General features: G+C 33.0%; 1 protein-coding gene across 4 annotated transcripts in view; it reads left to right on the top strand.

Annotated features, from left to right (window-relative positions):
- The window catches only part of TFEC (transcription factor EC), an 81,335-nt gene that overhangs the window by 48,667 nt on the left and 8,594 nt on the right, over nt 1-24,074 (top strand). For 3 of the 4 annotated variants that reach the window (XM_066255241.1, XM_066255240.1, XM_066255242.1), the window contains 3 exons: nt 14,831-14,945; nt 16,486-16,542; nt 21,620-21,695. In XM_066255241.1, the coding sequence (XP_066111338.1) occupies nt 14,831-14,945; nt 16,486-16,542; nt 21,620-21,695 (248 nt within the window). Of the gene's footprint in view, nt 1-2,658; nt 2,765-14,830; nt 14,946-16,485; nt 16,543-21,619; nt 21,696-24,074 lie in introns of those variants that run through there. The other variant, XM_066255243.1, reaches the window with a different exon arrangement.

The raw sequence follows: 24,074 nt of genomic DNA, 5'->3' as shown, positions 1-24,074 counted from the left end.
TTACTAATAGTTATTATTATTCATTTTTCACCTAATTTTTGACAGGCAGTTTTCAAGGTATATTTTCTCTGGTTCTCATAGAAATATGCAAAGTCTCTGTGCGGACAATCTATTGAATGTTTTCCTAGAACACTTTATGGGTCCTTTGCTGTGTGGCCTATCCAAGAAACCTGGAATGTCACTTAGCTAAGATGTATCCCAGAACACTGCACATGGGCTTAACTAAGAATCATATTATAACTTCTGTTGGTGGGAAATTTGGAAGCTGCTGACTTATAGCTTGGATTACATGTGATGGTTCTTCATATTAATCTCAGCTGAATGAAATAGCCAAAGGTTTTCACAGACTGATATATCCCAGAAATGAATTTAGTAGATTAGTGACTAGATTCAGTAAGTAAGCGGAGTTACCTCTCAATTTCCATGTGATCAGCAGAGTTAGCCACCTGTCAATCAGTTCTCGCTGCCACAACTGTGTAAACCAGATTGAAAAGAGTCAAAGAGCAAGAAACATTTAAGAAAATGAGTTGTGCTTAGGTCAATATTCTAACCTTTCAGTTTCTCCGTCACCGTAGTGAGAATGGTATTTTTCTCTTCCCTATTTTGTCATCTGGTCACATGATGATATCCCGGATCTCACTAAAAGCAATTTCTCTATCCCATACCATTTTTATTTTACACTTTTTGGCCATTACATTTCATCTTTTCTAGTATTCGTACTTCACCAATTGTTCAAGCTGTGCAGACTCCATATCAATCAACTCTGTCATGGCTTTCAATAGCTATTACTTCCCACTGCCAACATGTTGAAACTTTCTTCTTTAACCTGCCTAGAGACTTTGGTCAAGCACTATAACCAATTCGCATGCAAAATCTCTTATCATGCTTTCAGTTTCCTTCATTTTACTCTCTTAGAAAAACCCCAACCCTAGTGACACTGATTCCTCATCATATTCAACATCTTCACCTATGCAGCGAATGGATAAAATTCACTGCATTGCTCATTTTGAATGCTTCTCCCAAAGTCATTTTTCTCTGCTCTCTCTTCCTCACACTCCTCCACATTTATCAGTATGCCCTTCTAAACAGCATCCACAATTTTCTGAATTTCAGTCTTATAAGCTCCTCTATTAAAACATGATGCCTAACTTGAATTTCAGAAACAAATTTGAACTTAACTTCCTTGCTACTTCTTGCCTCTTATATCTGTTCTTCACACAGCCATCAAAATTATGTTTACAAAGCAAAAATCAGATCCTGTTGCTTTTTGCTTAATATTCTGTTAACTTCTTGAAATCCTCAAAATATAATCCAGACACTGTCTCACACTCAACACTTCCCTTTAACTTTGGGTTTTGGCCTTCATAGCCTTCTTCCTGCTCCTTGAACATGACAACATATTATCATCTTAGGATCATCGAACTTCCTTTTTTGGCTTGGAATACTTTTGTTCTAGATCTTTGCATGGAAGCTTTTCCATATTTCAGATCTTTAGTCCCTACCACCTTATCAGAGAGTCCTTCCACAATCACCCTAGCAAAAAAGGACCATCTCATCACTTCCTAAATCAATACCTCATTTGAATTTTTTCAGACATTTATGATATGAGTAACAGAAATTATCTTTCTTATTATTTTATTTATCTATGTATTGTGTACTCCCATCCTAGAATGTAAACTCCTTGAAAATAGTGATTTGTCTGTCTTGTTTACTGCTGTTTCTGGCACCTAAAACAATGACCCATTCATTATTTTGTTTTATTTTTATTTTCAGCATGCAGAACAGTGCCTAGCACATAACAGGTGTTAAGCAAATGCATATTAAATACATACTATAAAATTCATGCAAGATACTAAAAAAATTGTTCCCATTATACATTATTGTTTGGGAATTTTATAATATATAAAAGCAGCAGCAACAAAGATAACAACAATGATAATAGCTATTATGCCTTGAAAAACTTGTTATGTGACAAGGCTTGTGCTAAAAAAATTTTTGTTAAAAATTGCATTTGATCACCAAAACTTATAAGGTAGAGACTATCATTAATTATTATCAGTTTACAAACGAGGAAAGAGGCTTAGAGAATTTGAGCAGCTCACTCAAGTTCATACAGTCAGTGAAGGGCAGAGAAGGGGTTTGAATCCAATTCTGTATGTGATTCCAAATGCAACAATCCCACCTACTATTCTGTGCTTGCAGTTTCAGAGTGAAGCTACTCCGTAGAACTTTAGAATCTTAGTATTGTAAGGATATTAGACTGATCTAATCCCCTGCCACACTCTAGCTGAGTGATTGTTTATCCTCTGAGTTTAAATATGTTTTCCTATAATTTCCACCCATTGGTCTGGTTTCACCCCTTCTTTCCAGTGATATGATTGTTCATAGTAACTCACTTTCTTCTATTGTATATAGGTACTTTTCAATCAGGTGTCTGTAAATGCTGGTGGCATTTGGCTATCTCAATAGACTGTTATAGTTTCAGATCATTCCAGAGATGAGGACTGAGTAAATATTAACAACCCCTGGTGCTTGGTTGGAACTTGAAAGGACTGCATAACATCAACAAGCAAGCTTTTCTCAATCACAATCTAGACCAGATTAGTCTTAAAGTCCAAGGAAGAACCAAAGTTCACCTTAGTGTAGACATTTCTGCTCAGCTCTCCTGGTTACAATTCGCAAGATTCAGGAAAAGAAAATGATGAAGGAGAAAGAGAAAACCATTGCTATTGTGAAGGTTATAGACACTTCAAAGTTAAAACTGGTGAGCAAGTGAATTTTAACATCCTTTCAATGTTTGGAGATAAAACCACCTTAAATACTGAAATTAAATTTTGTAAACTAATATTCAATGAAATAGAAATGTAGAAATTGATCTTTGAAGTGTGTAATATATAAAACACTGTATTAATAAGCTCCTTTACTGACAAAATAGTTTTTAGTGCTTAGAATGCAGTAAGCTTTTTTTATAGTTTATTTAGTAAAAAATATTGTTACAAATAAAATCATATTTTATTGTAACTATTTTATCAAAAAGTGAAAGTTTCACTCATTATTTCTTACAGTATTTACATTAAATTAATAACTTTCTTATTAATTTAGTACTAAATAGATTATATGCATAAAAAGTATATGATGTAAAAGTACTTATAAGTTACCAATCTTTGTTTTGTATTTTATCTTTTCTACTTGAGTTATAAGCCAGCCAAGGACAAGAGATCACCTACTTCTGCCCAACACATTATTTTTATTCACTCAGAATAAAACAAAAATAATAAGAATAACTCACTGGGAATTCTCTGTTCAATATTTGTCATTCAAACTTTATAGCTCTACTTTAGCAAATAAAGGTAGAGGGAGATCAATTGTGTGTGTCTTAAAACAAAAAAAAATCTAGTTTAATACATTTAAATAAATAAATACCTAAAAGAACAGAAAATAATCTTTAAATGCCAGTTTTTCAAGTACGCATACACTGTGTGGTATAAGCTCCTTAACACTGTTCCCTCTTCATGCCAGAAGTTTCTTTTTATTTTTCTTTCTTTCCTTTTATTTATTTTTTTGTGTCTATAGTTATTTTATTTTATAGTCTTATGTTCATTTTAACCATTTCAGGTTCACTATGAATGTCTTCACGGAAAAGCAAATTAGAGAATCCAATCAACCTAAATATTTATATTTCAGTTTCCCATAAAACTCATATATAAAATATATGTATATTATATACATTAATATTTATATATAAGTATAGATGTATAGATATGACACATATACATATGTGAGGGTTCAAGGTTTTTATTTTCTTTTTACTATTTGTATTTAAAAATTTATCTGGAATGAAAGAATAAAGAGATTGAGCAAAAAAGGAGAAAAAGAGAGACTGAGAGAGAAACTCACGGACTCAAACAACAGTGTGGTGCTTACTGAGGGCAGGGAGATGGAGGAGGATATGGGGGGATAAATGTGACAGACAGTGACTTGACTTGGGGGAGTGAGCACACAACATGGGGTCAGTAGTAAAGAATCCAGCCCTTGTGTCGGGCATGAAGGTTTAAGTCCCTGGTGCCATATTAAACCAATTGTATCATCTTGAGATATTTTTATTTCAGAGTTTTAATTATTTTACATTTAAGATAGGAATTATTATACCTCACAGAGTTGGTATATAGATTACTAGAGATGTTATTAGTTATTGTAAAACATTCTTAGCTTAATAGCTGACATAAAATAAGCACTCAAGTATCTATAACAGTATTTATGTTATTATAATGCTTACATTTTATTCTTTTTTTGTGTGTGTGACAGAGACAGAGAGAGGGACAGATAGAGCCAGACAGGAAGGGAAAGAGATGAGAAGCATCAATTTTTTGTTGTAGCACCTTAGTTGTTCATTGATTGCTTTCTCATATGTGCCTTGACTGGGGGCTACAGCAGACTGAGTAACCCCTTGCTCAAGCCAGTGACCTTGGGCTCAAGCTGGTGAGCCTTGCTCAAACCAGATGAGCCTGAGCTTAAGCCCGCGACCTAGGGGTTTCAAACCTGGGTCCTCCGCATCCCAGACAGACACTCTATCCACTGCAACACGGCCTGGTTAGGAACATTTTATTCTTTAAAATTTTTTACTATGTATGAAATAATAGATTTCTCATGGCAACATTTTTACCCCCACCCCTTCCTCCCACTGAAGTCTGAAATCTGTTGTTAGAAGCCATGGCTTATGGCATGTACACGTGATGAAAAGAAACCTTTCAAAACTTGAGAATAGTGGTCAATAATGTTGACTAGGTGATGTAGGTACATTTAATATGATTTTGCAATTAGATAAATGAGATTGAGCTTAATATAAGAGATAAAGGAGAGCTATTTTATATTTTAGATCTGGTATAATAAGGAATCAGAGGAAGTTGTATTTTTTTTAAAAAAAGTTGGTCTGAGAAGGGCAGTGGGGCATTAATTGAGGAAAATGAGGGACACTAGATAAAGGGATATAATTTAGGCTTCAAACCCTGAAGATCTTGAGACATAAAAATAGAGAAGAAAATTTAAACTGATAAATTATGTAAAAGAAAAATGTCATAACTGGATGATAGATCAGAGATAGTATATAGAGAAGAAAGAGGCCAAAACAGTCAGAAAACATCTGGAATTTAGATCAGATTACGTACTTATGTTGTTCGTTACTATGTTTGGCTTCAGAAGAGTAAATGAATATGTCAACATTTGTATAGTTTACTTACATGTTTCTACAGTAATTTTGAACATAGATTATATTTTCTCATATGGAAACACTAATTTTAAACATAGGCAAAGCTATATTTCTCTAGGATTATGGAAAATTATCTTCTCAAAAACTCAGAGTTTTAACATAAATGGGGTTGATTTTATCAGATACATTTTCTGAATCTAGCGAGATCACCAGTGATTTCTTTTTCTTTTTTAACATCACAAATGGTATTTATGGGAAACCCCACTTGACTATATATTAGCGAGTCATCTTGTTAAATTTTCTTGGATTCATATTGCTAATGAAATTTTATTTAAATTTATAGGCATGATAGAAAAAGGCCTATAATTTTTCTTCTTCATAATGGTTTAAGTCTCAATGAATTGGGCATATTTCCTCTTGTTTCTATTGTCTGTGCAAAATTACGATAATATTTTTCTTGAAAATGTAACACTTTTGTCCATAAAACCATATGCCCCCAATTTTTTTACGCAATATGTTTAAAATTAATTTTAATATCTTCAGATATTAAACACTCTTTGACTAAAAGAGTGTTCGAACTATTATTATTTCTCTTGTCCATTCCACTAAATATTTTTCAAAAAATTTATGCATGTTGTTTAAGCATTCACAAACATTGGCAAATTATTGTAGTTAATATCTGTTATTACCTTTTCAACTGTGACAAAGATGCAGTGGTAGGATTCAGCCGGTTCGCACCTGTTCGGCAGAACTCAGATCTAATTTTTTGTTGAGATTGGCTAACCGGCTGATAAAATGACACTGTAATCAGGGTTCCCTCTAAGGTGGGTGCCTGGGCAGCCGCCCAACGAGGAAATCACACATTTACATTCCTTACTCCTCTTTAGCATTTTACCTGCACAACAACATATTCTAAGTGCCTGCAGTAATGTCCATTCTGTCCATAGGTGAAAAAAATTGCATGTAAGGATGCCAATCAAGAAGCACTAAGGAAATATCTTAAAGAACAGTTCTATTGTTTATTTGTCAGGTATTATTTAATATTTTTTGTTAATATTTAAAAACTTATAACATAATCTAGTAAAATTTTCTAACAGCCCACTGGTTCCACAGTAATGGTGATTTATAAAGTAGGGAAGTAACTTTTCTTTATAAAATTTATAAAACAGAGTTACAGCAAGTTAAAGCATATAATAATAATTACTTACCAAATACCTTATGTTGGATTTTTGCTGTTTGGCAGAATAAATCTTTATAAAACAAGTTACTATAGTTAAATCTACCTTTTTATTTATACTTTGGTTGTTCCACTACTGCCCACCATGAAAGCTGGAATACCTCTTTTATTGTTCTTATTTAAGTAGTAAGCACATAAAATAATAAACTACCTTTTGGTATATTGTTTTTATACTTAAAATGGTCATTAAGGCAAAGATCCAGTTGTTAAATTATTTTAATCCCAGCACTGCAAAGATGTATATAACATTTGCCATTATATATATATCATATATATATATCATATATTTGCCTATATATATATATATATATATATATATATATATCATACTTTGAAGTGTGCTGATCATTGGCATTAAGTAGATTTCACAATTTAGTACAACCATCACCACTATCTCTTTCCAGTCTTTTCATCATCCTGGACAGAAAGTGCATCTATCTGAACAATAGTAATCTATTTCCCCCAGCCCCTGTAGCTTCTTTCTACTTACTGTCTGTATAAATTTTCCTAATTAGGTATGTTTTCTGAGTGGAATCATATAACATTTGTTTGTTTGTTTTTCTGTCTGGCCTATTTCACTTAGCATAATGTTTTAAAGGTTCATTTATCTTGTAGCTTGTATCAGGATTTTATTTCTGTTTAAGGCTTTATACTATTTCATTAAATGTATATTCACAATACGTTTATTTGTTCATCTAATAATGAATATTTACATTGTTTCCACCTCCTTTTGGCAACTGTGAACAATGTGGGTACAAACATCGGTGTGTACATATCTGTTCAGGTCTCTGCTTCTACTTCTATTTGGTATATACCTAGAGATGAAATTGGAAGTCATATGGTAACACTATGTTGAATGTTTTGAAACACTATGTTGAATGTGGAATCATACTGTTTTCCACAATGACTACATCATTCTACTCTCTCAGCAGCAATGCTCCAGGGTTCCAGTTTCTCCACATCATTACCAACAATTGTTATTTTCTTTTCTTTTGATAAGTCATCTTAATGAGAAATGTGAAATAGTGTCTCATTGTGGTTTCATTTATATTTCCTAATGACTAATGCCATTGAGCATCCTATCATGTGTGTATTTGCCCTTTGCATATCTTTCTTTAAGAAATGTCTATTTGAGTCCTTTGCCTTTTTTTAAAAAAAAATAAGTTATTCTCATTGAATTGTAGGAAATTATATATTAATAGTTTGAATATTAATCAACTAGAAATATGATTAGTGAACAGTTGCTCCCATTCTATAGGTTGTCTTTTTCACTCTCTAGAAAGGCTTTTCTGATATAGAATGTTGTAAATTTTGATGTCCATTTTAATTATGTTTTTGGTTGCCTGTGATTTTGGTATCAAATCCAAAAAATAAACGCTAAATCCAATCTTATGATTATCTCCTCTTTTTTTAAAAGGAATTTCATTGTTTTAGTTCTTATCTTAGGTCTTTGAACTATTTTTGAAGTTAATTTTTGTATATTGTGTAAGATAAGGAAATAACTTTGTTCTTTTGCCCAGAAATATCTAGTTTTTCCAATTATGATTGTTTAAAAGACTGTTCTTTTCCCATTGAGTGGTCTTTGCACCTTTGTATATCGAGAGTTGATTTCCAGGCTCCTCTTTCAACTTCGTTGATCTATTGAGTGGTAGTCAACTTGGTCCTTACCACCCACTAGTGGGCATTCAGATTTCATGGTGGGCAGTAGCGGAGCAATCAAAGTATAAATAAAAAGATAGATTTAACTATAGTAAGTTATTTTATAAAGATTTATTCTGCCAAACTTAGCAAAAATCCAACATAAGGTACTTGGTAAGTAATTATTATTATATGCTTTAACTTGCTGTAACTCTGCTTTATAAATTTTATAAAGAGGCCCTGGCCGGTTGGCTCAGTGGTAGAGCATCGGCCTGGTGTGCAGAAGTCCCGGGTTCGATTCCCGGCCGGGGCACACAGGAGAAGCGCCCATCTGTTTCTCCACGCCCCTCTCTCTCCTTCTTCTCTGTCTCTCTCTTCCCGTCCCGCAGCCAAGGCTCCATTGAAGCAAAGATGGCCTGGGCGCTGGGGATGGCTCCATGGCTTCTGCCTCAGGCACTAGAATGGCTCTGGATGCAGCAGAGCGATGCCCATGATGGGTGGAACATCGCCCCCTGGTGGGTGTGCCGGGTGGAACCCGGGTAGGGCGCATACAGGAGTCTGCTGACTGCCTCCCGTTTCCAGCTTCAGAAAAATACAAAAAAAAATTATAAAGAATTTTTTTTTACTTCCCTACTTTATAAATCACCATTACTGTGGAACCGGTGGGCGGTTATAAAATTTTACTACTAACAGAGATACGAAAGTGGGTGGTAGGTATAAAAAGGTTGACTACCCCTGGTCTATATGGCTGTCTATATGCCACAGTGATTTGATTACAGTTGCTATGTTTTAACTATTACAATTTAGAAGCCCAAAGTTTTTAACTTTGTTTTTTTCTAGATTGCTTTTCTATTTAATGGCCCTTGAGATTCCATACGTATTTTAGTATTAATATGGGTTTCTCTATTTTTGCAATAACCGCTGTTAGTATTTTTAATAGAGACTGAATTTAATCTGTATATCACTTTAGGTACTATTGTCATCTTAATGATATTAAGTTTTCTTATCAATTAATATAGGGTATCTTTCCATTTATTTGTTTTCTTTAATTTCTTTTAGCAATAATTTTTAGTTTTCAGTATACAAGTCTTTTGCCTTCTTGGGGAAATGTATTACTAAATATTTTATCTTTTTTATAGTATTGTAAATGAAATTGGTTTTTTAATTTTCTTTTTAAATTGTTCATTGTTAGTGTATAAAGATATAACCTACCATTGAATGTTGTTTTTATATCTAGCAATTTTGCTGAATGCATTTATTAGCTTCATTGGCTGTGTGTGAGTGTGCATACATGTGTCTGTTATCTCAGGGTTTTCTAAATATAAGATAATGTCATTTGTGAACAAATATCATTTTACTTATTCTTTTCCAATTTGGATAACTTTTGTTTCTTTTTCTTGCCTAATTTCTCTGGCTAGAACTTCCATTTCTATGCTGAATAGAAGTGAAGGCAGGCATCCTTGTTCTTGATCAAAGGGGAGAAAAAAAAGTCTTTTAAATTTTAACTTGTATTCTAGTTATGTCCTTCTTTCACTTAAAATGCTATTTATTTATTATTTCTTTTTTAAAATCAGTCTTGCCAGAAGCATGCCAAGCTTGTTAATTAAAAAAAAAATCTTTGGCTTATGGATCTACTCAGATTGTCTTTTCCCTACTGATTTATGCTCTTATTTTATTATCTGTTCTACTTTTGTTGAGCTTTTATGTTTGTTTACCTAGCTTCTTGAAGATATTTAATTTGTCAAATTCAAACTTTTATTTTTTTTCCTCATATTATTTAAGGGTATCTATCTCCTTTAAAGCATGTTTTGGAAAATCCAGAATTTTCTTTATGGATGTTTTAAATACTATCTTTTATTATTTTTAAATTCAAGCATTTATTTATTTTTTTAATACAGCATTTTTCTTTACCCTTGAGATATTTAAAAATTTTCAAATAATTTAGAAATTAGGGATTATAAAAATGTCTTGAAGGTTTCTTTCTGCTAAGTTCATAACCAATATTTGTATATGTCCCATATATATGTAAGAAAATTGCATATTCTCTAATTTTTGTATTTATATCCATAAACTTGTCTATTAGGCCAAGATTTTAGTGTTATTGTACAAATATTAGGTAACATTGTTTCAGACTGCTTGACTTCTCAAAAATTAGGAGAAATGTTAAAATCTCCCACTATGTTTATTGGTTTATTAATTTCTCCTTGTAATTTAAACCATTTTGTTTCATATATTTTGAGGTTACTTTATTAGGGGCATATAGTCTACAATTGCTATGCTGTTTTGGACAATTTAATTCTTTATCATTATAAAATGAATTTCTCTACCCTTAATCATTTTTTTTTAATTTGAAAACCTATTTTCCCTGATATTAATAACTACATAAGTTTTTTGTGTGATTATCTTTTGCTAGATATTCTTAGTTCCATCCTTTAACGTTTAGCCTTTGTTTGTCCTGTATGTAGGTGCATGTGCTGCAAGCTAGATGTATATTCATACTGTGTTCTTAACCAGACTGTCAACTTTTTAGCTGAGGAGTTGGACCTGTTTACATTGATTATTATTATAGATGAAATATTACCTGTTTCATCTTTATTATTTGTTTCCTATATTTTAATATTTCTTCTTAGTACATTTTTTCCTGCTATTTTTCTTGCAGCTTCACTTCAATCATAATGATATTATATAGACTGATGTATATAATTATATATTTCATGTTATCTTTGACCTTGATTCTTCTCATCTTTTTTTAGACCATTGTATCAAGATAGTTGGTCATTTTATTTCATATTTTTGAAACATATCCTTTTAATATCTTCTATTTTAGTACTTCTTCCAACATTTTTCAACATTAATACTTTGGATAAACATTCTTAAGTATTTTATGATTCTAAGAATATTTTTATCATAGCTTAATATGTGAATGACATTTGAGCTAGATATAAACCTTTAAGTTGTTTACTTTCAACTTTTAAAAAGGACAGATTAAATTTTTCTTTAATCTTATTTTGCTTTTGAATAATCTTATGTTAATCAGATTCTTGTTGCTTTGGACATAATCTTCTCTTGTTCTATTTAGTATTTTAGATTTTTTTTATCATTGTGTATTCTTAAATTTTAACATAATATGGTGGGAGTAGATTTTCCCTATCTTCTTCTTCTTTTTCTTCTTCCTCTTCTCCTTCTCCTCTCCTCCTCCTTCTTCTTCTTCTTCTTCTTATTATTATTATTATTATTATTATTATTCTTAAGCCCTTTGATTTTTGAATCAAAATAAAATAAAAAATAAAATTGAAAAAATATGTTAGGTCTTTATTTAATGTTAATTCTCAGAAATATATCTCTATTATTTCTTAAAATATTTTTCCTTCCAATTTTATTTTTCTCCCTCAGAGACTGCTAATATCTGTATTTTAGTTATAATAATTATATCTTGTGTACTGATTTTATTTACTTGTATATATTCTAGTTCTTATTCCATTTCTTCATCTTTCTGAGAGGATTTGCATCTGGTTTTGCAGTTTACTAACTTTTTATTCTTTTTTCAGTATATATCCATTATGCTATCTTTTTATTTTTATAGATTTATATTTTAAGTATTATATTTTCATGTTTTATTTCTCTTGATCATTTTGAAAAAAATATGTTTAATTGTTTTATTTCATATTATAAATTTTAACATATATCTTTATTTCTTTAAGAATATCAGTGTCCATTTTAAGTAGTGGATCTCATGTGATCATTTATTTATTTATTTATTTATTTATTTATTTATTTCAGAGACAGAGAGAGAGTCAGAGAGAGGGATAGATAGAAACAGACAGGAATCAAGAGAGATGAAAAGCATCAATCATTAGTTTTTTGTTGTGACACCTTAGTTGTTCATTGATTGCTGTCTCATATGTGCCTTGATGGGGGGGCTACAGCAGACCGAGTGACTCCTTGTTCAAACCAGCGACCTTGGGCTCAAGCTGGTGAGCCTTGCTTATCCCAGATGAGCCCACGCTCAAACTGGCGACCTCAGGGTCTTGAACCTGGGTCCTCTGCATCCCAGTCCGATGCTCTAACCACTGCACCACCACCTTGTTAGGCTATTTTTATTTTTGATGTTATTTCTAACATGTTTATTCGCTCCATTTTGTTTTACTTTTGATGTAGTCATTTTACTCAAATGTTTTGATGTTTTGACTTGTGATTTCATTTTCTTTGATGAAAATTGGCTACTTTGAACCTAGGTATATGTGAGAAGGTCAGATCCTCATTGTTTTCAACGTACATGATCACAGTAGTGAAAATATGAATAATATCTAAGGTGGAGAATCTTAGACAACAGGAACCACTATCAATTACTGTTTTTTTTTAATAGTAAGAAGTATTGTCTTGAAGAACATGCTCTCCGTTGTTGAAAATATTTTATAATAAATTCTTTATTATATGTCTTTAAAGGTTGTGAGTTTGTTCTTAATTATAGTATGTTTTTCTATTGTCATGTCAAAGGTTTTGCTTTCCTAAAAAAAAGCAATTTGGTTTTTTAACCAGAATAATAAATATTTCTTCATAAAATATCTATCCATTTGCTAACTAATTTATAAAATAAAACACACCTTATTACATTAGTGAATTACCCCTTTGAGAAAACTAGCTATAATTTTGTTTTCTAAGCCCTTTCAAATGTATATGTAATCTCTAAATTTTCACTAACAGTGTATGTACTCTTACATCTTTTAATGGAGAAAGGCACTTTAGATTTTACAGTGTATTATTATACTTTGAAATTGAAACAAATTGTCTAATGATATTCAAAAAATAATTAGCTTTTTATATGAAATAGAGTAGTATATACAGTATAATTGTGCTTTTACTACCTAAATTAGACGATAACCAAGATCAGTAGAAGATGTAATGTAACTATGATTAAGCAGGATTAGATTCATTATCAGAATGCCAGACTCATTTCTCAGGCAAAATATTGAATATTTTTTGACCAGGTAATATGGACCCAGCAAAACACTATATTAGAAATCTATCATTTAATTGTTGCAGTGTATATGTAGTATGGCTCTTTTCTTCTTAAATATTTCTGCAATTTGCCACAGCTACATTGAAATCTACCTGAAGTCAAGCTTTTCAGAGCAAGTACACTTTACCTAGTTCTTTTTTCCTTCCTTCCCCTCATACTCTATCTTTTTTTCTGGCCCCACTATTATATTTTTCCAAGGCATAGTAGAAATACTCAATTTAGGATGGTGATGCCTCAGTTTACAGCCAACTTAGGGTTTTCAAAGAAGGTCTTGGAAAATGTTTAGTTTTACAAATATGACTAAAAGGCTCATGTGCTTTGGAAATATCTGTGGTTAAAATTTCTTCTTGATTGTATTGTTCTGATCATAACACTCATCATCTATATGATCAACTTTGTATTTTTCAGATGAGAAAATTGAGAAGGAAGAAATTCCTTACTTAAGTAGTTCCTTTCCAAGTGCCATGAATTGGAAATACATTTTATAATAATGAGTTTATGTAAAATAAAGATAGTCTTAATAGAATAAATAATAAACAGAACTAATGCTTGAAAATATACATCAGAATACCATATGTAGTCTATAATGTCTCTATCAACATATACATGCATTTATAGATTAGCCTGATTTCCACTGTATTTTTAAAATTTTTCCCTGAGAAATATATAATATTTATCATATATATAATTTTATAATTTAATGGATTATTATTCAGAAATTAATTTTGATCTTTAGGTGTCCTTGTTTCACATTTACTTCATCTAATTTTATAAGTATCAAAAATTTCCCGTTTGAGTTTTAGTTTTACAAAAATTGAAATAAGGAGTTAGTCTCCATAATAATCTGCTATAAGTTTGTTTCATTATTTGTATTTCTGGTCTCTAAAAAAACTTACTACTTAATCAGTTCCTGGATTATCGCCCAGAAATGAAATAAGGATACTTAGAATGAAAATATTTCAGAAGTTCAAGTCATAAATTTTAAATGTAGCTTGCTCTGGAATAATTAATATTAACTTAAATTATGAATATTATTTAAAGTTAATTTTCTTGAGAGATTAAATCAATAATCACATTTTAAATAATTGGTACAATTTTGAATTTTGTATAAAATATCTTAGCTTTCTGAAAAATTGTTCCCAACTTTAAGAATTGCAGTGTCGCTATATTTAGATGTACCCTATGTCTACTAGAGGCAAAAGCAGTTTGACTATTTTTTGTTATCAGCTGAAATATTTGTAATAACATAGAACGTTAAGTGTACAATGAGGAAAAGTATGCCTTCCAGGGAGGAAAGAAAGTTTCTCACTTAATGAACATTTTTTGACTGTGATTTGCTAGTAACACCGATACATTAAAAAGCCTTCCAAAATATATGATATGCAATGAACTTTCCAGCTTTGCTAATATGTACATTGACTTTTTTCCAAATGATATTTTTAATCTTATTCACTTATAAGCAGATAATGTGCTAGATCACAGTTTTTATAACTTCTTAAATATTAGTCAGAATTTTCCTTCATGAGTGTTTTTTTCCTTAAGTACAAATAATTTTTTCAACGTTTCCACAAGTATCCTATAGTGACTTAAAAAAAATCAGTGCAGACTCACCCATATTTAAAATTAAAATATATATTATAAATTATGTGGAAAATTAAAATATACAACTAAATATATCAATGTCCACAGAAGGTTTAATTTATCTTTATTTTTCCTTTCTCTTTTTAAGTTATCCGGCAATATTTTGGATGCGTATAGTGCTGAGCAGGGAATTTCATCGGTTAATATGGGCCTTACAAATGCTTCCTGCCCAAGGAGTCTATCAATGAAAAGAGAAATTATAGGTAATGCTGCTTTTTCCCTTTTTCAACCAACTGCATAAGAATGAATGTTACAACTCAAAGGTATTATATGGGTACTATTAATATCCCTCAGTTTAGAGGTGAGAAAATCCAGGGTCAGAGGAATTATTTTCGTAAAGTCATAGAGCTAAGTAGAGAAAGAGATGAAACAAGAAAGGATGTCTTGACTTATAAACCCAGTGTTAGTTCCTCCATAAGAATAAAACAAAATTCAGTTACAATTTCTGTAACATCATTTTATGTTAGAGGCCAAACATTGTCCTTTTAATAATTTTTACACAGTTAATGTTAACCTTTTTAGAAAATGTATTATGTCCATTCTAGAAGCCTAATCAATAACTCACAAATATTTATGCATTCAAATAATTTAGACTAAAATTAATGAATATAGTTTAAAATGAACAAATGTAAATAAATATATTCCTATATTACCTATTTTTAAAACTAGAATAATTCAAAGAACATTGTATTATTTATCTATTGCTGTATAACAAATTACCCTGAAGCTTAACAGCTTGAAATAATAAATACTTACTATCTCATATAATCTCTATGGGTCAAAAATCCAAGGGTGATAATTAGATAATTGGTTCTAACCAGAGTATCTCATAAGGCTATAGTCAAGATGTTTGCTGGAAATATAAACGTTTGACACTTGATGGGCTGGAGGATGTGTTCCAAGTCGGTTCACTCACCAATCTTACAAGTTAGTCCTGCTGTTGGCAAGTGACCTTGGTACTTTACCGTGTGAACTTCCAAAGGACTGTCTATGTATCAGCATGACATGACAACTTGTGATCCAAAACACACAAAACTGATAGCTGAAAATATCTTTTATGACCCAGTCTTGGAAGCCACACTGTCATTTCCACAGTATTCTATTGGCTTCACAGGTGAACCCTACTCAATATGAGAGGAAATTACCAAGTGTATGAATGTTACAAATGAGAATCATTGTGGGCCATGTTGAAGGTTATCATAGATGCTTACAACCACATAGTGTATAAAGTGTCATTCACTGGAAGTGTGGAATTGTTTGATAGTAATATCTGAGAAATGTTCTTATTTCCAACTCCTAGAATGTAGAAATCATAATTATTTATGAAAATGTAGGTTGTAGAAATTTAAGTTCAAATAATAGTGAATAATCTTAAAGTTCTGAAAATAATAATGATTGAGCAGTTTAATATTTGCTGTGCACGCTACCTCTCTTAATCATTATAATATTGTACCAATTTTACAGATGAAGAGCCTGAAACATGGAGAATTTAGCTGATAGATTACATGCTATTAAATGGAAAGCCAGAACACAAATCCAGGTTTTATTACTCAAAGCCTAAAGGGTTTGCCATTGCCTTTTACTAAAGAGTACTGTGCTTCAAATTTCTAAATACTTGCATGAAAATATTATATCATTTGGAGAGAGTAACATTGTATTTTCACTGAGCATTCTTGAGTTATGTTGATTGAAAGGGTATAAAGTAGAACTAAGAATTGTTTTAATTGTATTCTTTTTTATCAGAAACTGATACTCGAGTTTTGGCAAAAGAAAGACAAAAAAAGGACAACCATAACCTCAGTGAGTATATTTTCATTTTTTTTTCCTAAACAAAAGTAATGCAAGGAAAATGCATGGAGGTTAAACTGTGTGGTCATTCATTTTCACAGCATAAGTGTTTTCAGGTCAGAAGACCACATTTAATAGTTGAGCTATTAGGGGAATTTAAACCATGTGAACTCTCAGAAACGCCACACACTTTTTTGAAGTGAAACATCTCAAATTCTCTCCTTGATCAGTCTCTCTCAGGAAAGCTGTGTGCAATGGAGATGAGTTTACTTAGTTGCATTTGAACTCTGCTGTGGCTCGTTGACTCAAAGGCAGTGGTAGGATTTAGCTGGTTTGCACTGGCTCAACAGAACCCATACCTAATTTCTTGTTGAGTTTGGCAAACCAGTTGTTAAAATGGCACTTATAATCAGGGCTCTCTGTAAGGTGGGTGCCTGTGCAACTGCCCAATCTGGAAATTACACATTTACATTCCTTACTCTTTTTTTGATGTTCATCTGTGCAACAGCATATTCTAAGCCCCAATAGTCATGTTCATTAGTTGAAAAAAATTGCAAGTGAGGACACCAATCAAGAAACAATATGGAAATAGCTCAAAGAACAGTTTTATTGTTTTTTCGTCAGGTATTATTTAATAATTTTTCATTAATATTTTAAAACTCTTTCTTATAATGTAATCTAGTTTCATGTACCTCTTATTGTTCTTCGTTAAGAATTAAATGTATGAAATAATAAATGACCTTTCAGTATATCAGTTTTTTATACTTAAAATTGTCAATATAGCAAAGAAACAGTTATTAATTTATTTGAATCCTACCACTGCTCAAAGGTTTAAATAGTTTGTGACTTTAGAAAGTCTACACTATTTAAATAGCAAGAAACATAACTCCAGGTTTGTATTTCTGTCAACTGACTTTTTTCCTCCCAATGATAAGTTATCTGAAAGGTATTGCTTATGTTGGATTGCTGAAGTTTATCTCTGCAAAAAAAATGTCTCTGATACCTTTCTAGTGGTCAAATTTAATCTGATAACAGGTCACATGGGATGAAGAAATACAGACAAAGGAAGCTGTTACCAGCAATGTTGAGCTTGATAGTGTTTGGTCGTGCCTCAAGTGCTTAACTATCTCAAGTGAACTTTGCTAATTGAGTGTGAAGCCTTTTTGTTCTGGGAGCCAAATCAAAAATTTAAAAAGAATAAAATTAAATAAAAATAGGTAAAAATGTTAACACTAAACCAAACCAGGAATTTCCTTAAACGTGATTAGCTAAAATTGATCTTACATGCACCTGTGAAACCTGCATCTTTTTGCTCATATGCACCAGCCTACGTCACAGAGTAATCACAGTTGGCTGACTATGTGACCCTGAGGACAGAGCTGGCACAGGTTATAACAGTCCTTAGGGGAATTGTGGAAAGGGACATGATATGATTCTATTTGCCTTTAGTGGTAGAGCAGATAAGCTTTAGTCCAGATTATGAGACAAGTAGAACATGAGTAGGAAAAGCTAATTATTCATAGAAGGAAGTAATACATTGAGGAACTATGAGATTCTCTCTTAGTTGTAGCCTGCTCATTATTACTCTTCTTGCTTCTTTCTTTCCCTTCTATGTCTGCAGATTAAACAACAGGTCATTTATATAAAATAAAATAGGCGCCGGTGTGTCCATTATTGAAGTGTGTTCTAATCTGGATTCCCTTACTTTTTGCTTTTTGGAGATATCAAAGTTAAAAAATAATAATATCACATTTAAATATGATGAATCTAAGACAACACTTAAAATTTGTGAAGCTTGTGGCAAGAAGATAGATGAAATCCCATTTACCAGATGTCTAAATATATGCTAGAAAATGCTAAACTAAGTAAAAGTATGCTTTATCTTTTTTAAGGACTGGAAGGCCAGGTCCAGTCCTTAATTTAGAATTCTCAGATCCTCAGAGTTCTGAGTGGGAATGTCATGGGACAATGATAGCCTAACTTACTCATCTCTGCGGCCCATATTCCATTCTATGTTGCCAGTGCACCTCATCCAGTAAATGCAAGCTCCATACATGTCTCTGCAAACAACTGCCTCTTGTCTACATCTTGGGCCTAGAGATGAGCACACTGGTGTTTTGTTCCTCCATCAGGAAGGTAGACCTGGGAAAGGTCCTGAACAGTCTGTGGAGGTGGGCTCAGAGTATTTGGGAGAATATTTTTCATGCAAAGTACCCAACATATAGTTTAGAAGGGGTTCACTTTGCTTTGTGTCTGCCTTGCTCAGTGGGCATGGGTGTGATAAGAGGCAATAGTAGTTCATCTTAAGTATGGAGTCTGCAATGGGTCCACTGTTCCCTGGGTCCAACGGCAAGAATGATTATGTCAAAAACTTTGGAAAGGGTAAAACCACACATGGCATGAAATATCAGTAATTTTTTTAATTGACTCCTTTAAAAATAATTAACACGAGTGTGAAAATTCTCATTATAATTAGCCATTAAACATGTATCAAACACAATCTAAGAAGAGTGGAATAGAAACTTCTGATATTTTGCTTAAAGTGCATTTTAATAATAGATATTGAAGAAATATAATATGACTAAAACAATCCCCTATTTTGAAATAAAATTGTGAACATCCTTCATAGCTGTTCTTAATTTTATATGATATTTAAAAGTCTGTCTATAATATAGAAGTATGTGTGAATATAGAATTATTAATAAATTCTTACTGTGATATATACATATATACTTCTGTTAGTTTTACCTTTGTTTATTTTCTTTTCAATTTTTTTTTTAATGCAGTGTCATTTTCTGAATCCCTTAACAGGAAAAATAGGATTGATAAATAGGGAAAATAAACTTTCTCAAGAATGAGTTATATTCTAATTTCAGATGAATTTCTTTCTTTTTTTTTTTTTTTTCTTTTTCATTTTTCTGAAGCTGGAAACGGGGAGAGACAGTCAGACAGACTCCCGCATGCGCCCGACCGGGATCCACCCGGCACGACCACCAGGGGCGACGCACTGCCCACCAGGGGGCGATGCTCTGCCCATCCTGGGCGTCGCCATGTTGCGACCAGAGCCACTCTAGCGCCTGAGGCAGAGGCCACAGAGCCATGCCCAGCGCCCAGGCCATCTTTGCTCCAATGGAGCCTTGGCTGCGGGAGAGGAAGAGAGAGACAGAGAGGAAAGCGCGGCGGAGGGGTGGAGAAGCAAATGGGCGCTTCTCCTGTGTGCCCTGGCCGGGAATCGAACCCGGGTCCTCCGCACGCTAGGCCGACGCTCTACCGCTGAGCCAACCGGCCAGGGCTCAGATGAATTTCAATGTATTATTCCTGAAGGTCAAATTCATTCATAGTAAATTGCTTTGTAGAGTAGTTTCACCAAGACAATGGGTAGTCTTTGATGACTTTTCTTGTTTCTGGTAGTGAATCTTAATTCTCACAAATGCATTATTTAAGGATTTTTCAATATTTTTGATATATGATTTTCTTTTCTTCATGATCTTTTTCTTTCTTCAATTGCCTAGGAAGCTTTAAAAATCATATCTTTAAATATATATATATATATATATATATATATACTCATATGTTATGATTCTTGATACACTAGACTATAAAACTACTCTGTATTCTATGACTGCTTTCAGAGACAATAGAGGAAATTCTACTTATTTGTATATTGAATGTTTATGGAACATGTTTTTTGTGCACTAAATGTTCATAAGCAGTAAATTTATGAAAATGTAGAATAAGAACCTTTATCAGTAGTTCTGAAAGTGTGGGCCCTAGACAAACAGCATCAGCATTGTGGACAAGTCCTGCCGGGGGTGAGGACGACGGAGATACAAAGACCCAATTCCGGGGACCAGGTTCAGTGACGTAGATCCACTTTATTCAGGAAGTAAGCTAGCTAATATACACAGGTCCAGCCTATAGGGTGTTACAGCGTGTCCTTCATAGCCAATGGCTGAAAAGATCAGGGAGCTGCATGGTTGGCGCTAAGTCACTTTCTTATAGTGAGCGAGCTTCCTTCCTGGGTATGCCCAGGAGGCTTCTGGGAGCTGGAGTATTCTCACAGCATTGCATCAGCCACAGCTGCTAGGAATGTGCTTTTCACTCCACCCACACAATATCACTTGGAAGCTTGTCATAAATGCAAATTCTTGAGTTGAACCTAGATATACTAAAATCAGAATCTTTACATGTGGGGTACAAATCTACTTTAACAGTCATTCCAGGTATACATGATGCACACCTAAGTTCAAAAATCACTGCTCTATAGATTATCAAAAAATTTTAAATTAAAAAATATACTTTAGTCTAATTGACATAACTTGATAGGTTGATTGATTGATTAGGTGAGAGGAAGGAGATAGTGAGGCAGACTCCTGCATGCACCTAATGGAGCTATCTTAGTGCCCAGGGCCATGCTGGACCCAATCTAGCCACTGGTTGTGGGAAGGGAAGATGGAGAGAAAAGGGAGGGGAGGAGAAGCAGATGGTCTGTGTGCCCTGACTGGGAACTGAACTGTCAACTTCTGTGCTTCAGAAAGATGTTCTAACCAATCAAGCTGTCTGTCCAGGGCAACATACATTTATTTAGCTCCTCGTATATCCCAAGCCCTCTAGGGATACAGAAATGAGGAAGGAATGGTTTCTGCCATTGAGGAGGTCATAGTCTAGTTGGGCACACACACCTATGTGGCAAACTTTGATTTAGGCCTTAAGGGAAATATAAAAGAAGAGGTAAGTATGGTGCAGACCTCAAAGAGTATAATCCTTATGCACTGACAAAATATATATGTGAGAAATAATGATTAAAAGGGTATATATATTTCACTATGGGTAAGTATAGCATTTCAAAAAATGACAAACATGTTATTGGGAGGAAATATTTTTAAAGCATTATAAATAGTAGGATCATAATTTTAATATTGTTTTGTTAAATTATTAAATATATTTTAATTTTAATTTTATTTTTGAGAACTACTCTTTTGACTAAATGGAAATTTTTGTTATTTTTTAAAAATTATTAAGAAAGTTTACAGCTATTCAAAAGTGAATTGTGCTTTAACAAGAACAATAAATACTTTTTTTTAAATAGTTGAAAGAAGAAGAAGATATAACATTAATTACCGAATCAAGGAACTGGGCACTCTTATTCCAAAGTCCAATGATCCGTGAGTTCAACAATCATTTCTATAATAATATTATGGTTTTAATACTCCCCACGATGGATGGGAGGAAAGAGGGAGAGAGGAGGGCTAATGACCAGGAGATGAGGTAAAGGTAGGGCTATTTCTGGTCTATTTTTAAAATATCTATTCAAGACTGGTAGTCATTAAGCATCAAGGTTGTTATTAACAGTTATTCATTTGAGTTGTAGTAAATAGGTAAGTTATTCTCGTCAGTTTATAGTGGGTCTTTCTGTATGGCACTAATATTGACAACTTTAATGGTAGTGTCACTATCAATGACACTTTTACACCCAATTTATGGATTATAACAATTATTCCAATGTAAGATTTATGTATACATGAAAATTTAATTGTTGAATTTTCAGAGCTTCTAATATTCTAGATACATTAATTTTAAAAATAAGATTGTAAACATGATGACTGATGTTGATCAATAAATACGATAATGAATTTTAGCCAAAGCTTTGGTATCATACACATAAAAAGTCAGTTAAACAAGTTGTTTAAGATAGTAAATTTTAACAAATAGTTGATTAGTTGAAGTATCAGTTTAGAATGTTGAATGTTTCTCAAAAAAAACATAAAAACATGATCTACAGTATTGAAAATGACTTGAAAAATGTTTTATTTAAACCAAGAACTGGACTCTCTAAATACTGGTAATTTCTTATTATTCAGAAACAATGATGTTTGAAAAAGTTATATTTGTGGAATTCAGGAATAGTCTTAGTCCCTGGCTGGCTGGCTTGTTGGTAGAGTCTTGGCCCAGCCTATGGATGTCCTGAGTTCAATTTCCAGTTAGGGCACAAAGGAGAAACACCCATCTGCTTTTCCACCCCTCCATCTCTCACTTATCTCTCTCTCTCTTCTCCTCCTATCCTGCAGCCATGGCTCAATTGGAGTGAGTTGGCCCAGGGTGCTGACGATGGCTCCATGGCCTCTGCCTCGGGTGCTAAAAAATAGTTCCGGATGTTGAGCAGTGGAGCAAGGGCCCCAGATGGCAGAGCATTGCCCCCTAGTGGGCTTGCTAGGTGGATTCTGGGCGAGGCACATGTGAGAGTCTGTCTTTGCCTCCCCTCCTCTCACTAAATTAATAAAGAAAATACTCTTTCTCTACAACCAAATGTTGAATTCATTCAGACAATTCAGTAATTTGTAATAGAAAGACTGTAACATTTATTCTCTTGGGCATCTGGAATGGAATGGCACAAAGAGCTCCAGGTGGGAAGTCTGAAGATGTCAGTCTTAGTCTAGGCTCTGCCAATTATGCCTCAAGTCTCTAAGCACACAACTCTTTCTATTAGTACAGAGAATAACCATTTTCCTGATAAAAATTTTTAACACTGAAATATAAATGTACATTTATTTACCAATTATTTGATGTAAGTTCAAGGCTTTTTTATTTGAATATGTTTCAACTTTTATTTCTTACAAAAACTGCACTAAAAATATATATATTTTAATTTATTTAAAATAAAACAAAAACTTAGACCACCCAAGTATAGATGGATTTTTGAAATGTTTATACATTAATTTGTTGCAGCAAATTTTGAATGAACTACATTTACTAAAATTTTAACTATTTCAAAGCTTTTAAAAATAATTTCCCTAAGAACAATAACTATTTACAAATGTTTTCTTATTTTGCATTAATATTGTATTTTTTAGTGTACTTATATTTCATGATATTTTCATAATAATAAATACAATGAGCTAGAGTTTAACCACCTCTCATTATGTATGTGCTACCACAGGATCACAAAAGTACCTGAGTGTATCAGAAGGTAGTCTAGTGACCTCTTTTATCTACTTTTTTCTGACAACAATCATTGGGTACCAACAGAGAGGATAGAGAACATTAGTTAATCCTAAATTTGGTTAGGTAAAAGTCAGTTAAAAGAGATTTTGTATAAGAGGTAGAGCTAACCCCCCAATGCCAGGGCACACTTACATGCAGAAAGCTCATGAGACTTAAGATTGGATTTTGAAGCTTAACGGAGTATCTTCAGATGTTGTCATGCCTGTGAGGCACCATTTATATGACTGAGTTTTTTTGGTTGTTGTTGTTTTTTTTGTGTGTATTTTTCTGAAGTGAGAAACAGAAAGTCAGGGATACAGACTCTCACATGCACCTGACTGGGATCCACCTGGCATGCCCACTATGGGGTGATGCTCTGCCCACCTGGGCCATTGCTCCATTGCAACTGGAGCCATTCTAGTGTCTGAGTCGAAGGCCATGGAGCCATCCTCAGCATCTGGGCCACCTTGGTCCAATGGAGCTCTGGCTGTGGGAGGGGAAGAGAGAGATAGAGAGAAAGAAGAGAAAAGGTAAAGAAACAGATGGACGCTTCTCCTATGTGC

This window comes from Saccopteryx bilineata, chromosome 2, assembly GCF_036850765.1.
Source record: "Saccopteryx bilineata isolate mSacBil1 chromosome 2, mSacBil1_pri_phased_curated, whole genome shotgun sequence".
Lineage (NCBI taxonomy): Eukaryota > Metazoa > Chordata > Mammalia > Chiroptera > Emballonuridae > Saccopteryx > Saccopteryx bilineata.
This window is presented reverse-complemented; position numbering and strand designations above follow the sequence as displayed.